The 16,394-nt window shown below is 49.4% G+C and overlaps 5 protein-coding genes across 5 annotated transcripts; 2 read left to right on the top strand and 3 right to left on the bottom strand.

Annotated features, from left to right (window-relative positions):
* Positions 1–29: 29 nt before the first annotated feature.
* On the top strand, positions 30–1,151 carry ABOM_010266 (PAPA-1-like domain-containing protein; the record flags this gene model as incomplete). The annotated part of the gene is made up of 3 exons (XM_022537394.1): positions 30–624; positions 683–789; positions 885–1,151. The coding sequence occupies 3 exons, from the start codon at positions 30–32 to the stop codon at positions 1,149–1,151; spliced, it is 969 nt and encodes a 322-aa protein (XP_022385155.1).
* Positions 1,152–1,798: 647 nt separating this feature from the next.
* Positions 1,799–2,184, bottom strand: ABOM_010265 (uncharacterized protein; the record flags this gene model as incomplete). Its single annotated transcript, XM_022537393.1, has 3 exons — positions 1,799–1,925; positions 2,007–2,067; positions 2,130–2,184. The coding sequence occupies 3 exons, from the start codon at positions 2,182–2,184 to the stop codon at positions 1,799–1,801; spliced, it is 243 nt and encodes an 80-aa protein (XP_022385158.1).
* A 385-nt stretch (positions 2,185–2,569) lies between these two features.
* ABOM_010264 (uncharacterized protein) lies at positions 2,570–9,304 on the top strand (the record flags this gene model as incomplete). Its single annotated transcript, XM_022537392.1, has 1 exon — positions 2,570–9,304. The coding sequence occupies one exon, from the start codon at positions 2,570–2,572 to the stop codon at positions 9,302–9,304; it is 6,735 nt and encodes a 2,244-aa protein (XP_022385157.1).
* A 566-nt stretch (positions 9,305–9,870) lies between these two features.
* On the bottom strand, positions 9,871–11,097 carry ABOM_010263 (DUF4050 domain-containing protein; the record flags this gene model as incomplete). Its single annotated transcript, XM_022537391.1, has 1 exon — positions 9,871–11,097. One exon carries the CDS (start codon positions 11,095–11,097, stop codon positions 9,871–9,873), a length of 1,227 nt encoding a protein of 408 aa, XP_022385152.1.
* A 480-nt stretch (positions 11,098–11,577) lies between these two features.
* On the bottom strand, positions 11,578–14,535 carry ABOM_010262 (ATP-binding protein; the record flags this gene model as incomplete). The annotated part of the gene is made up of 1 exon (XM_022537390.1): positions 11,578–14,535. The coding sequence occupies one exon, from the start codon at positions 14,533–14,535 to the stop codon at positions 11,578–11,580; it is 2,958 nt and encodes a 985-aa protein (XP_022385151.1).
* Positions 14,536–16,394: the final 1,859 nt, after the last annotated feature.

Below are 16,394 nucleotides of genomic sequence, written 5' to 3'. Positions count from 1 at the left end.
CAAGGAGATCTATTCGTTTGACTGTCAAGATGCCTTCAAGTAAGCTGCGCGAGGTTACCAGTAGTAATACAAGAAATGGTGCCTCAAGACGCTCCGTCAATGTTTTCACAGAAAATCCCATAGTTACAGGGCCACGGACTAGCCGGCCCAAGAAGAAGCTCGTCGAAGTTGATACGAGCGACGAAGATCTAGACGATCAGGAAGAAGATGAAGTGGACGATGAAGATGCTCCCGGTGAGGACGACGAGGATGCAGACGCAGATGGAGATTTAGACATGGATGATGCTCCTCCGCAACCTCCGGTGTCAAAAAGACACGCTAGACCTGCTGTGTCCAGTTCTAAAGCAGTGAAGGGCGTCGAGGCGAAAGAGATGGAACTAGATGCCGATGAGGATGAAGATGACGAGGAGCTCTCTGATCCTGAATCTGATGCCGAAGGTGAGCCTGATGATCAGGAAGAGAGTGGAGTTGGAAACGTCAATGGGGGCGAGGAGGACCTAGATGAGGATGAAGAGGACGAGGAAGATCTCGACAGTGACGATGATACTCCTACAGCCGACCCTGCCCGGATGACCAAACGCCAAAGAGGTAACCTGGGCAACGATTTTTTGCAACTCCCGATGGGTAAGTCTTAAATAAGTCTTGCGAGGTTGTCTCGGGGATAGTGTCTAACGCAGCGCAGAACCACAAGTAAAGAAGCATTTGACCGCAGAAGAGCGCGCCATGCGCCGTGCGGAAATGGCTCGCCGAAGAAAGAACCTTAGCGAAAAGCGGAATGAAGAAGAAAAGGTGCGTACTCTAAATTCTTGTTTTCCTATTGGATGGCTATCAAGGAAAAAATCTTTTTTCCTTGTTAAGCAATGAACACTAACGCAAGAGGACAGATGGATACAATCAATCGGCTTCTACGAAAGCAAGCCCCGAAGAGGCGTGGTCGGATTCCGGCTGCTGAAGCGGCTGAAACAGCCTCTGCAGAGCAACAAACGCATGAATTTGAGAGACTGGACCCAGCTATGGTCAGATGGATTAGTGGGCGCGAGGGGAGCAAGGTCGTTGTATCAGAGGAATGGCTTGGTACTCCTGCAGGACGAGTCTTTGGGGAAACGCCCTTGGAAAACAGCGGACCTAGAAAGCTGGTGGAAGAAGTATAACCGAATAGGTTGGAAATCAGGTGCAAACGGAGCTGGCGTATCTGGAAAAGTCAAGTTTAACACCCTAGGTCTATTTACAATGTCTTGTCAAACGGAATTGGGCTGTATATTGAAGAAGCCTGGTTTGCCCGTTCATCGTCTTACTGTGTATCTAGTGATTGGCATACCCGGTTCGGGGGAGTTTATATAGGAAATAGGGCTGTTTTCAGTTATGATTGTTAGAAGGTTAACGCTGGTGGAAATATGCTAAATAATACCTGTTTTAATACCGAATAATGTTCTATAAAATTGCGCGTAGTTACAGGATGCAGAGATATTTACTTGGATGTTTGCTCGTAGGCAAACTGAGCCACCACAAACTAGATTCCAAGATATATTGCTCTTGGGATCGTCTTTTTACCATGCATACCCTTGATGGTCAACCATGAGGGTTCAATAGCCAGTGGCCGACTTACTTGTCAGAAAAGGGTGGCAGATGTTGTTTGACGCAGACCTCTTTCCACTCGCTCTATACGTTCCATGGGAGCCGATTTTAGAAATTTGAGATTGGGGTCTGCTGGCACGAGCTCTGACAGGTCATTTGTGTACCTGGGGGGCATCGCATTAGGAAAGCGCCACTGAACTGAGTACCTATTCCCCCTTGCTATCTACTTTGGATTTCCGGCCTGAGTGGTTTTTGTATCTGGCGTCACTGGAGCGTTTGAGCCTTCGTTGATGTTCGCAGTAGGGGTCTGAGCACCGTTAGGGGCTTGAGTTCGCTCTCCTAGTTCAAGTCTGAAAATATCCAACGGCATCGTATCAGTTCATGGAAGGGGCGAAGGGCGGACTATCCTCAAGGTAGGTAAAGCGACATACCGCTGGGAGCCTGCTTTCTCCATCTGCAAATCCTTCAGTAAAGGTTGGAAGGTGTAATAGCCTGCAGTGGAGGAGCGAAGTTAGTGGACGACTCTGGCTCTCTGCATTCTGAACAGTACCAACCTGAAAAGACTCCCACTCCAATGGCTACAAGCGCCGGAATCCAGTTTCGACTCATACTGCTCTCAGATGGAAACTGTGGAATGGAAAATGTCTAGCACTATTCCTTTGCTTTGAGTAAGATCGTTTCTCGGGAAGCCAAGGAGGATGTCCAGAGTAGGAAGTCATTAACAGTTTTACCGCATCAATCGCCAAAGTTCCGCCATGAATAATTTCCGTCGCGTCTCCCCACCCTTTCAACGCGTCTTCCCGAACATCCACTTCCAAGCAATTCTGAATTGGCCACACCCTTACTGGAAACTAATCCCTTAAACATATCCTATATTAGTGGTGATATCTGATCTCCAATTAGTATTTGGGGGTACGGAGACCCCTTGTTTTCGGCGTACGCCTACGAAGTAATGGGGTATTAGGGAGATGGGCCATCAGCGCAAAGGAAACAAATGGAATCATGGCGGGAACGAGGGTTTGTACCGGACTCAGACGAGGATGATGGGCTGGACAGCCCGAGAGAGGTGAATCAGGATCTCGATGGTAGTGACGATGAGCTTGGAGCATCCCCGACGCCCGATGCGCTCGATACGACTCCCCAGTCCCCCCAGGATGAAGACACCAAGGAAGAGGAGCACCATAGCCCCCAAGGCGACAGTGTTGATTTCCGACTTGTCCCAACAAGTCCATATTTCGATAATGTGCCTGTCGAGGCAAATGAGGAAGCGAAGTCTAAAGAGATGCCCGACAAGGAAGCTAGGGATATCGCTGAAGGACCGTTGTCAGAAGATCCCAATGGCGAGGATGCCACGCCTACGAGAAAGTCGCATCCATCCCCGACTCTATCCGCTACTCCAAGACCAAGACCAAGCCCACCGTCTACCCCGCTAAGAGAGCAAAGCGAAGACATATGGAGCGTACCTAGCTCTTCACCAGACGAACTACAACTGGACCATCGGATTTCCTGGAGGTCAGTCGGCCTTCATTCAGAAGTGCCAGACACTGGCGAGCAACAGAAGCATAACGAGAATTCCGACCCTTCGCCTTTGTCTTCACCACTGACGTCCCTCCACTCTTTGGCTTTGGGTGAAGGTGATGAACATGATCAAGAGAATACAGATAATCTATCGGCAGAGAGTAACCTAGATGCGTTGCTTCCTCCTCTCGAAATCCCAGAAGATATACTGCGAGAGATGTCTCAGCCATCACGAAGGTCCTTACGGCAGCGCAATCCCATCCAGTTGCACCCATATCTTTTGGAGAATGCGAAATACCAAAAACTTATGAAGGCAAGAGGGATTAAACCAGTACCCGCCGCTCAATACCAGCAAACAATGCAGGCGGCGGCTGAAGGTCAAGGTCAGAGCTTTGATAGCACCCTGCCACCTTCGAGCAGCCCTACTGCGGACTTCGAGTTTGCTCCATCGTCTCCCGCGGAAAGAAATTCTACCTCTGCAGGAAGAGCACCCCAAGATCATCATGGAAGTCAACCCCATTCGCTCCGTCAGGACCTATCTGAGAACGAGATCAGAGGGCCTAAGAGGCGTAAAGTGTCAAGGCCAGACGATCATCGGAACTCATTACGGCACCAGCCACGGCCTAAAGTGGTAATAAACAACTGTACACCTCCTATCAACTTGAACAGTAGCTTGGCTCGTGACATACTGCCCAGTCCGCCACGCTCTGGAAGTAACTCCTCCCCGCAGGCCCTATGGGATCCCACTGAGTTTCGGTTCCCTCGTGGGTTCACGCCTCCTACGTTAAACACACCTAACACAGCCTCGAGGCGGGAAGGGCGAGGTGCCACTACCATAGCCTACGGGTCCAGATCTGACGTTGATCGAGAGCCTGTTGATGTCCGGTCGACAGCCTCTCAACATTGTCATTCCGCCTCGGAGAATGATGGAGAGGATGAAGAAGGAGAGGAGCCTGAAGAGGACGTTCGTGAACTTCAACGTAGAATCAAAGGTGTACTTCCGGCCTCGTGGCTGCGGTTAGACCAACAAAGACAAAAGGATGCACAGCTGAGTTCTACACAGCGGAATCGCGACAAGAATTCCAGGACAGAAAACGCCAAGGGTGTCGCTAAAAAGATAACCAAGAGAACTGGCCCCTCAACTTCGTCACACCCGGTCGAACATTTGGCATCACTAAGACATCTTGCTGACTCTGATGGTAGTGATACGGATGAAGATGACGGCAATGGGGGTCAAAACAATGCGCGGCAGATACTAGCCAACTTGGTTGGATTCGATGACACCTTCCTAGCGGAAGATATGGGCGAGGACATTCCAGAAGACAACCGCATCGATTACATGTTTCCATCAGCAACACGTGAAACTTCAGCTCCTCGAACCCAAAAGGGAGGCCAAAAACGACAAAGGCCTGAGAGCCATTTTGCTCGTTCTGACAGGCATCCTAAGCGGCTTCGCCTTAAGAAACAAGCTAGGCTTACGGATCCCATCTACAAGCGCGAAAACAAGAAATATCCCTCACGCACTTCTCCGAGGCTTGGTATATTGGATGCCCCCGATGTTGCTTCTCGGCCTCGAAACGAGCAGCCACAGTTTCTCAGAGTTGCTGCTCGCAAAGCACGGTCTCGTCAGGATAAGGGCAGACGAAGCCCTTTAAATAAAGTCATCAAAATGAGCTCAGCTCTAGACACAGAAGATGCCAACACATCGTTGCGCGAATGGCGCGCCGGGCGTATTCGGCAGTCGAAGTTGCCCAAGCCTCAAGCAAAGGCCCCCAGGCGACCACCATTGGCGGATCTTTCTTCAAACAAGAAAATTGGACCCAGAAATCATGGATCTGGGGAAATAAACAAAGACCACCCCATCATTACTGGACCAGCGACACGACCGGACGATATCAACGTCGCCCGGAGTCAGATGCCGGATCCAGAAACTCCACCGGCTACAGCGCTCCCCACTTCGGAGAAGCCTATGCAGCGTATTCAGAATGGCAACAACTGGTTTGTCCGGAGAAACGTTGTCGTTTCCTCTCTAAAAAGAAACGATCCAAGACCTGTCGGGATAGAAATGGCGAGCCTTAATGTTTCCCGAGCGCCATCCTTTCAAAGGTCACTTTCCCTACTCAATCAAAATGCTAGGCAAAGACGCTTACCCGAGACTGTGGACCGAAATATAATATTGAATCGATTTCTCGTGGACAGTAGCCAAGCATCTGTTCATGCTAAGGCGCGGGGAAGCACCGTCACTCGCGAGTCGAATGATGTGAGCGTACCGCTCCCAAAGCGTCCAGTTCAAATCAAGCGGAAGTTGAAGAAACGTACTCCCATGAGAATGGATGTTAGCACCGCTGAAGATACGGATCCACTTATCCTCTCCGCAGATCAAGACCCTTCTGGGGTCCAAGGGGAAGATGCAGACCCCAATAAAGGAGTCTCGGACGGACTAAGTGGTTTTCAACGCTCGTACTCTACGGATTTTGGTATCACTCCTCTAGGCCTAGGAACCTTTTTCCATGAATCTTCGTTTATTGGAAGTGGGGAATTTCACCACTCGCTTGAGCTCGGCAAGCGTGATCTCGACCAAGATACTGGCATTTTTACTGCGAATGTTTTGGATCGAACTTTTCGGTGGGGACCTTGGAATGATGCTGTGTCCTCTGAACTTGGCATTGCATTTGATACCATGCTTGAGGAAGTGGAAAAGAGTGGCACGATGTCCACAGAGGCGGCCATTGAAAACGCACTCAATCGCACCTACATTATTTACAGGACCCTGGTCAAGTACGTTACGGAAGCTCTGACGTTCATCGACCCTATCGACAGAACAGGCTTTATAACGAGAGCCCATGCGCTTATTTCCAAGATCAATGATAATGTAACCGCATTGGTCTCGGAAACAGCTCGAGGGACAGAGTATCGTACGAGAATTGCTTCTTATAATGTCGTATTCGCCAACTTAACCTATCAGATAGCTTGTCATACCCTCGTCAATGACAGCGTAACGGAAGAGGCCTTGGAACTTGTGAGGTCAGTTTCTAGACAAGCCTTTACAGCCATTTCGAGCTCAGTAGGGAAAGTCAATATTCGCAAATTCCTCGAAGATAACAAGGTGTGCGAACAACGCGAGAAAGGGGTCCGAGAGGAATACCCAGCCGTTGAGGCCTACGTCATTGTTCAGCAGGTATTACACGGTACGGAAAAGCTGAAGTGCTGCTTTGAAGGGCTCGTTGCCGACTCTTTGTTGTCAGCTGGAGATTTGAGCAATACGAAGAATATCGATTGCCTAGAAACCAGGTGGCATTGGCTATTAACTACCCTACCGTTGGGCGAAATTGACGCTCTTGGAATCGCCCGAATTGGATCACGCTTCAGAGGGACTTCTAACAACTGGAAATTAGTGAAACAATTTCTGTGCCCTGTTTTGGAAAGTTATGAGCCCAATACTTCAGTCTCTATCTCCTACAACACTTACTGCCGAACTCTGTTTCACAGATGCTTCCTTCTTATTAATGGTTGGGGGTGGAGGGATTGCAAACTAATCTTAGATACGCTCTACGATTTCTTTGCAAGGAACACCTTATATAATCTGAAACAAGAAGAGAACTACACGTCTCCCTCATTTTTGGATGAGCTCGACCACAACCCATCCATTGACGTCACGCCGAGTGACCCAGTCTTCCATATCTTTCTGAAGATCATCGCAAGTGGCTTGCGCTTTCTGTCCAAACTATATGATAAGAAGAAAGTGCGGAATTTCGCTTGGCGCCTATTGCCAAATCACGGCCGGGTATACCCAAAAGAGCAGCCTATCCACCAGGCAGATTTGGATGCTTTAAGAAACCACCACGATCTGCTCTGCACGTTATACTTCGCAGTCCCGGATGGGTGCCGACCTCGATTAGAGGCGATAAAGAACCTTGTACATCCTGCCAACTCCCACCGCGAAACTTGCAATATCAGTATTCGATCATGGGCTAGACTTGTGCGCTTCAAGTTGTCCACGGACGAGGATGTATCTGGGTTAGAAGCATTTGCTGATTGGCATAGTTACTTCGTTAGTGAATTCATCAAACAGCATATGCTAGCTCGAAGGGAGATAGAAGCGCAAAACACAAAGGACAATCAATTTTCTCACCAGCTAATCGAACGGACGATTTCACAGAATCAGAGACAGATCGAGTCTCTACTGAAAACTGCCCTGAGTAGCTTACAAAACGCTATTCAATCAGCCCCAACACTGGAGCACGCTCACAGACTGATTTCTAAATCACCTATCGGTATGGTATTGGGGCTCTTCAACCCTAGGCTTGCTCGTGTCAATACTACAGTGTCAGAAGCTCTGCAGATGTTAAAGGCCTATGTTCACAAGTGCAGCTCCGTCTTTGCTACTGGATCAGCAAACCCACCAGTGTTAGTGGATGAAGATAGCCAAGAGTATGGAGATTGGGCCGACATCGAGGCAATGTACGGTGATGAGTTTTCTCCTGCAACCCATCCTCAAGGTATCGAATACGTGGAGAAAGTCCTTCACCCAGCAGTATCCCAGCTGGTATCTAATTGCTTTGGTGAGGACCACTGCCCGGAAGACGCAATCCTTCTAAGTGTTGTCGACTGTTGGACTTCTATCGCCCAAGTGCTTGTGAAAAATGGACTCCGGCATTGGGACAATTATCTGAGCCTTTACGACGGTGATTCCTGGCCCGTGCTTCGAAAGACAGTGCAAACTAGAAAGTTCACACCTAAGTTCTTGGCAAGCTGCATTGAAAAAGATGCTCGATTCATGTCTGAATGCAAGATGCAAGTCCTGGGGATGTGGTTGTCGAGCTTGGTTGAGCGGGTATCGATGTTGAAATTCCAGCACGCTTTGACTGAAGCGTTGTTGAATTGCGATCCGACCAATACTTTGTTGCAGAATTTACCCTTCTCTGTGGATAGAAAGCATGGCCGATACTCAATTACGCTAGAAGAACTCAGTCAACGTCGGTTGTCTTTGATATCAAGTCTACTGTCAAACATGCGCGCACACATCCAAGACCTGGAGATTGCAGCAAGTAAAGCACTTTCGACTGAAAAGCAAGAGTACCGTGAACTCATCCAGACAATGATGTCCTCAATGAAAGCAAACTACCAGGAGCTAGGTAGCAGCGCAGCAAGTGCACAAGGGGTTTATGTGGACTTTGTCCACCGGATTGTCGGATTCTTACAGCAGCATACGAGGGATATCTGTCCCATCGACCCGTTCTTTACCGACCCGACCTCGTTTCCTTTGCCTTCGACCGATCCGACTTACATCGTTGCACGATTGAAGGGTTACGAGCCGAAGCTCTCATCTGAAAAGGTCGCAAAAACCCTGATCATGTTCATCCAGGGCATATCGGAGCGAGCCGCTATAGATGGTCAGCAGGTCTACCTTGTCGACCAGTTGCAGACTTCCATAGCGCATACCTACGAAGTGGGAGATCCGGCTAGGCCAACCCTGAGGGCTACCCTGTTGCAATCCGTGTTTCCAGCCTATCTTCAGACGGCTTTCAGCAACCCCGGTGCATGGCTGCTGAGCCAACCGATCATACAGACTATATCGCATACTTTCAAAGAATTGCTCTTCCATATAGATACCACAGATACGAGCTGTGTTGCATCAGTCGTGGGTATTTTCAGCTCCGTCTTCCAGTCGTCATATCATGCTCTGCACAGCATCATCAACAATATCAACCTGCTCAAAGAACCCCCAGTATTAATCACAGTTGCTTCTTTCATTGAAATGATAACATCATCCCTGCGGGTCGTGGGCTACATTGATCGAGCCACTGACGCAGGCGAGAACATCATAGCCCAGATACAGGCTTTCCGCCAGCTCATACTGTTTAGCGCATCATTCCTACATGACCAGCTACTCATAACCGATCCCGAAAACGTCCCTCACCCGTCCAGTATCTTCACACCCGAAAACACACCTACCAACGCCCCAAAATTCTTCAACGAGATCCGCATCTCCGCAACGCGCGAACTCCAGGCCTACATCAACGAGAGCTGGTCCAGACACCAAGGCATATACTACTTCACTCGACGTGGCTGCCACCAACCGCAGGAGGTCAACCTCGAGCCATCCATGGCTGCGAATTTGGAAAATTTCCCCTTGGCGATATTCGATGATGCTGCTGGAAATTTCTTGGATACGCTACGGGCTCTTGACTCATTTGATACGTTCCATTAGTTTGCATTCCACATCCACCACTATCTAATGAGGCTAATTATGACCCATTTTATTAATAAGAGGCGTATGTGGGTTGCTTGGTACGGTCTGCACATGGTGTTCTTGGGGCTGGATGGAATTGATGAACTACCGAAATCATATCAGAACTCATAGCCTGAACCACGCATATGTGTACTTTAGTGTTTGTTTGTATGATTGATTGGATAGAAGGGAGCACATTCACAATGAATTGATTCATGACCACTTTCATTCGTCAAGCATGGCGTCCAAAACATGCGTCTTTGATGTTTATGCAAGGAGATCAATCGCAATATACATACACGTAGAGGAACATTCAAGGAAGGGGTAGGATCATACTTCTGACGTCACGTCAATCATACATATCCCAGATATTATCGATAGTACACTGATAGATGTCGATATTCACAAAAAAAGAAAAGTAAAGGTGGGGAGATAGTACGTCGTTGCCCATAGCATGACAGCATGCAAATAAACTAGATAACGGCAATAGTAAAAGGCGAAAAGAAAATAAAAGAAAAGAAAAGAAAAATAGATCGACAGAGACATCAAATCTTCTTCCCTGCATTCTCGGTGCTCACAGCACCGTTCACTTCCCCTTGAGCGCTATGACTTGAGCGTCGATGGAAAGGGTGCGGGTGGAACCCCGAGAAATGTAGTACCTTGCGGACCGCGCCGACGACACCTGATCTTCTCTTTGATTCTGGAGATGACGGTTGTCCGTCCTCGGCGGTCTTGGGCACCGTCGCGGTATCTTGGAGCACGAGATTGGTGGTAGCTGGTTTGGGCGGCCATTGGCCGTCTGCTTTCCAGCCTTGGACCATTGCCTTCGTAACGTCGGCCAGGTTGATCGGGACCGTGGGGGTTAGGCCCTGCACGACAACCTTTGAGTAGATGGAGGGGTACATAGAAGGTGTAATTGAGGCTCGAATAGGGTTAGAGGCGGAGATCAGCGAGGGTACGACGGGTACGTAGGGGTCTTCAGAACCCTGGTGAGCCTTTTTAGAGGCTGTCGCGGTGGCTGCAGCGGTGGCGGGCGCAGGAGCGGGCGTCGCTGCATTTGCGACGATGTCCATAGCATCATCTGCCACCAGAGCAATCTCCGGCTCTGTGGCCCCCGTCTCAGTAGACTCCTTCTGATCTTCACCATGCTGGGGCTGGGCAGATACCGACGACGGACCCGATTCCTCCTTCTCCGCAACAGAAAGTGAGGCCTCGGTCCTCGTCACGAGATTCACCTCATCCTGCGAAGAAGACGAAGCCGGCCTCGAAAAGGCAGACCCAGAAGACGCACCCTGGTCGCGTGTCTCCTCGTTAATGGTAGTCGCCTCCGCCTGAGCCTGCGCTTGCTTCAGCTGCCTCCTCGCAACAATCTCCTCCCTCGATTTTGCGCAGGTCCATGCATCCCGCCGTTCCACCCAAGTCCTCAGCCCCTCATTCCATTGCATCTCCTCCTCCATCTGCCTGCGCCGCTTGCGCCTCCGCTCGGCCCTCTCGTCCCCCGCCGGCGACAAAACAGGACTCTCAATCTGTGCAGAGTCATACCCGCTAGGCGGACTGGTAATCGTAGGCGAAGAAAGCGGCTCCAGCTCCGACGCGGAGCTGTCGTATGTGCGCAGTCGCCATGCTGTGACTTCTTGCTCCGGTGGCGTGGGGGTTGCGGATGCAGGTGCGCCCGCGTCGGTGGAGGGCTTGAAGGTCCAGTCGTTGCGGACGATTTCGCGGACGTAGAGTTTTGCTTCGCGAATTGCGGAGTCGCGGGCTTCGGTGGCCATTTTTAATGTATTTTGGGGGGTACTTTTATGTGTGTGGAGGTTTGTGTTGGTGGTTTAGCGGGTGACCGTGTTTGTGAGGGGTAAAAGGTCGTGTGGAGTGTTGCGTGAGGAGAAAATGAGATGGCTCGTGTAGGGATATTGGGTTGTAGATGGTGATTCCAATAGTAATAAGTAGTAGATTGTAAGACTCTTTTCTCTCAGGACCCTCTTCTTGATCCCCGCGAAGTGACTCTCTCGAGAGGGGGTGAGGAGAGAGAGTTGGTCGGGTGATGATTTCGTCGACGAAAAAGGCGGAGATTTACTCGTCGATGTCATCGCCGATTTTGTCTGCAGATCTGATAGGGCTGGGGAACCACCTGGGAACAGCCACACCGTTGGTCTTCATTCTGACGAGGATAGGGTTATACTAAGTATACAATCCAACAAATTATATGTCACTTTTCGGCCTATGGTATGTATTGATACAGGTTTATCATATCGCTAATAGTATACAAATCGTCGCGTGAGATCCCAAATCCTATTGTCGCAAGAATGAACACCAATCCCTCTAAAATGTTCCCATATTGTAGTCATGTCTTGTCCGTACGCGTGCCGCATCGGAGCTAGCCTCCTCGGTGCTAACAGGCGTGAATCCCCATCCAGGCTCTTCTTACGCCGATTCTTGCGGTCGCCATACTGCTCGTCGAACTTGCGGATCGCCGAGAGTGACGACATGTCCTCGCTGATGGAGGCGCTGATCTCCTCCATTCCACGCTCGAAATGCTTCCAGGTCAGCGTGCGTCTTTCTGGGTATTGGTAGGGCTCGTCGCCCTGGTGCTGAGCCGCCAGGTCATTCTCCTCCCGGACGCAGGCTAGAGCCGCGGCGACGGAAAGGTTCTTCAAATCAGATCCAGAGTAGAGTTGAGTGCGGCGAGCTAGCTCGGCGAGGTCAACAGAACTATCGAGATTTTCTTCCTTCAGGTGGATCTTTAGGATGGCTAGCCGATCTTGTTCAAGGGGGAGGTCCACGAGCAGTCGTCTCGGGAGACGCCGGAGAACGGCATCATCAAGATCAAAGGGTCGGTTGGTGGCAACCATAATGAAAGCTGACAGGTCATTCATCCCGTCCCATTCCCGCAAAAATTGGTTGATGAGCTCCCGATGGGATGTGCGACTGCTGGCTCCGGTCCGCGAGCAGAAGATAGCATCAGCTTCATCAATGAATACAACACATGGGCTAAGCTTCTTGGCCAATGTGAAGATAGCCTTGACATTTTTCTCACCCTCACCGACATACATGTCATAGACCTCGGAACCACTAACCTCGAGGACAGTGGCTCCACTCTCGCGAGCTACGGCTTTGGCAAGGAGAGTCTTACCGGTGCCAGGAGGCCCGTACAGTAGTAAGCCGGGAATCTTATCCGTAGCGAGAACACCATAGGTAAAAGCTTCCGGGCGAATGAGAGAAAGCGAGGTGAGTGTCTTCAGGGCATCGATGGTCTCTGGAGGGACCTGGACATCAGAGAACGTAGTACGTATGCTTTTGGCGTCCACAACCCCACTCAGCAACTTCTTCTCATGGGAATTGCATGTTTTGCGTAATGAACTCAACAGCCGCTCCCGATCATTACCAGTCTCTGTGTGCTTCGTTTTGGGTGATTTCTCTTGCATCCAATCATTCTTAATGCGATCTGTTCTCTGCATCATTTCGATTCCCTTCTGGATGTGCTGGAAACCAAAGAGTTCGTCGGAGCCAAGACTCCCGAGTGCAAGTGTTGTGGCCCAATGCACCTGGCTGTAGGGCCAATACCGCTCTTCAAGTCCAGATTCTTTCACGGTGGACGCATCAAGTGGCCAAGCACGGCTGCCGAATATGTTGTCTTCGAAGGCTGAAGAATCCTCCAGCCTTGTCCGGAGCATATCCTGAATATGACGGATGTTGATATCCAAGGTTCGTTTTTTCCGATCATCCGTGAAAACTTTCTCTGCTGCTTCCAATCCCATGGCAGGAGTTATGACAAGCATTTGCGAGAATTGATCATCAAATGCATTTTGCATGAGTCTTGATGCGTCCGATTCTGAAGCGGCGTCTTGCGATGCAGTTCCAACAAATAGAACACGAGACCCATTCCTTCTATGGTCTTGAATAGCTTTTTGCAATAAGTAAATGAATCTAGCTCCTTCACGAGTAGCCTGTATTTCTCCATAGTCCTGGATCTGCACAATCACATCACGGACAGGTGTTTTGTTTTCAGAGCTTTTAGATTCTGCAGGCTTGTCCAAAGGTAGCTCGGCGGCTGACTTCCGATTTGGCCCGCTAGCGGAGGAAATGAGCTCGTTGATCAGTTTGAGCCGCCGGTCCTCTGCTCGATCTGTGGGGTTTGATGATGCTGCCGAACCATCTACAGGTCCGTTGAACGCAGAGACTAACGATTTCAAGCCAAGTATACCGGGAAGAGGAATGTCGCCTGCCTCTCGGGAACTCTCGATTGTGATAAACTTGGGACCCTTCAGACCGGAGCGCAGACTGCGCGGAGAGATCTCAACCTCAGCTTCATCATCTCCTTCACCCATGCCGTCGTCATGCCAGGACTCTGAAGCCGTTGGACGGTATACATCATAGCCAAGAGATCTAATAGGTGAAGTCGAGCCGACATCCTCCAGGTCCTGTTCACTGCATAGTTGCGCAATATCTTGAGCATTGAGCGTCACCACGTCAGCACCAAGTTCCTGCGCTAGCCTTTTTACAACCGCATCTAGGAACAAAATGCCATCTGCACCAGGGTACTGAAGGACGAGATGGGACTTTCGTGCCGAAGGTTCTTTCGCATATTTTGCAGGGGGTAGTCGTAAGCCCGCCTTCGCAGATGCGCATAGCTCCTCCCACAACGCCTCGGTCAAAGCGTACCGCTCCCCGGTGTCGGGCAAACCACTGGATTCCGACGGCTCTCCATTGCCACTACCACCGTGAGCCATGCCATCAGATGTTTCCTTGACCTTCTCCGGCTCCGGTTTGCTTATCTTGACTTGTTGCGGAAGATCTGAGGCGGCGTGGTCTTCGCCTCCGTTGAACACGGTATTCCTCTCATAAAACCAAGAAGGAACAGTTGCAGTCGGCGCAGCCCATTCCTTAAGCGGTTTTCTGTTCCTCAACGCTCTTCGCACGGCCGACCCATAGGGACTCGACTCCTTTTTCCCGGCGGGCTCTGCGGAGGACGATGTAATCGACGAGGCATCATGTCCGGGTACTGTTTGTTCGGAATTTATGGTCGGAATATCACTTGTGACACTTGCCGGAGAGGTACCGCGTGCATCTTCGGGGTCTGAAGGCACTGATGATTGCCACCCTCGAGAAAGGTGGAATCGACGCGGAGTCGAGCCGACAACTGCGGGATATCGGCGGTGCGCAATAAATCGGCAGGGTCGTGCAACAGACGAAAGCAGCCTACCTCGCTGCATTGACGAATACATCCAGGGCAATGTTTGCCACCGGGTTTAATAGATGCTGGATCTGCTTCGACGGCAGGCAGCAAATGGTTGTATCAATCGAGTGGTCGGGGGAAACGATCGTTCAATAACTGCTCCTTTCGGGCGGTCGCCGGAGTTTGATATCATGTGATCTGTACGTAGATATGGCGGTTATTGATGATTAGTCATGGCAACCCTAATGCTCTATTATTCTTTACTTAATTCTAAGACGTACAACTGTATGTCTGCGCAGACTCCAAGAATTTGCCCAGTACTGTCTTGGACTTTTAAGTGTTTCGGTAAATTCCTCAAATAGAAATTGATATCCAACTACTCGGAGCCACTAGGTATTGTATCGGTCCCATCATTGAGGGAACTGAGTGTTACGGTGTTACCCAGCGATGGCGGATATATATAGAGCCCAATTACCTACTACGGTGTTATTTGAAGTCTCTCCCATCGTAATGTTAAGTACAAGAGCGAAGGGGTTTTCTGATAGTTGAATATATAGTGAAGTACATTTGCCCTCTTAGACGCAATGAATAGACGTTTTAGATGATGCCCTGTGCTTGGGTTTAAATGTGACTAGAGTCAATGATTTGGAAAGGAATTGAGCGACATGCTGGCCTGTATTTCCAATTGCACTGATGACCAAATTAATTATCTTCGTGATGGCAGCCAATGGAAGAAGGAGGAGTGACTATGTACTAAGGAATATAGCTGCAATGAATGCTGGCTATCCATGGCTTTGTATAAATAGTCACCCTCCTTGGTTTTTGGTTGTTGGTATACCTACCTTTCAAGATGTGGGTTATATAGGCCCTATTAGATAATGAACTATTCAGAAAACAGTCATGGTGACGTTCTGTCTACGTGGCCATGGTGGCTCTAGATGGAGTATCTGCCTCCCCCGGCATGAATGCTGCACCTGCCACCATCAGATTGTATTTGTCATTTAACTTAAAGTTACGCGTACCCATTCTTCTAACAAGACTGTCAAACCCATCATTTGGGCCTCATAAAATGGCCGGCTTCTTGATAGCCATATCCCTTCCCTGGTCAAGCATACAAATGTAGTTCAGGTAAGTCGAGGTTTGCAATCCATGTGATATACAGATTATTGTGCGATCATGGAATGCCTCTCTAGTGACTTTTTAGATGGCATCGTCTCTAGATCGATGGCAGATGTGACTATATTACATAGTAATAGATGGGTGTCTTGGACCAGCCCTCTTACCAACGCCAGGGAATGTTACTCCCCAAGATTATGTCCGCGGATACCCTAATAGGGAGGTCTAGATGAGTGACCTCCCAATGTCGTGTCTCCAACAGCTTTTTCGAGAACTTTGGTATCTTTGGACCGAGAGGGTGGCAAAGGCTATTGAGAGATATAGCAAGAAAGTTTACGGGTAGCAACCATGTGGTGAAGGACCTTGAGCTCTTATAATTTCAATGGGTCTCTAGGCCTTTATTTCTCTTTGATGGAAAAGGTTTTTCCAGATTGCAGTTGTTGTTCTAGTAGTAAAGCTACGGTTTTTGATTATTTGAACTGTATCCTCCTCGTTGTTGCCCTCTCCGTAGCTCACAGTTCCGCGATGGCGATCCGGCCTTAATTAACAGAGGAGCTTCTAGAGTATAAAATAATAAGGGTCATCGCGAAGAAGAACAAAACTTCCTCCATGTGGCACTCTATGTCAAACCCAAATATTAATAATAAAGCTTGTTGTTGTTGTTGTTGTTGTTGTTGTTCGAGTTTCAGCACGCAACAAACAGATTCTATACCAGTTACTAAAACGAACCCAACTAGGGCACTAGGACTGAATACTCGACATACCTCCCGGGATGAAATA

This window comes from Aspergillus bombycis, assembly GCF_001792695.1.
Source record: "Aspergillus bombycis strain NRRL26010 chromosome Unknown contig00112, whole genome shotgun sequence".
In the NCBI taxonomy this organism is placed as follows: domain Eukaryota; kingdom Fungi; phylum Ascomycota; class Eurotiomycetes; order Eurotiales; family Aspergillaceae; genus Aspergillus; species Aspergillus bombycis.
Note: the sequence above shows the minus strand (reverse complement) of the source record. Positions and strands in the feature narration are given on the sequence as shown.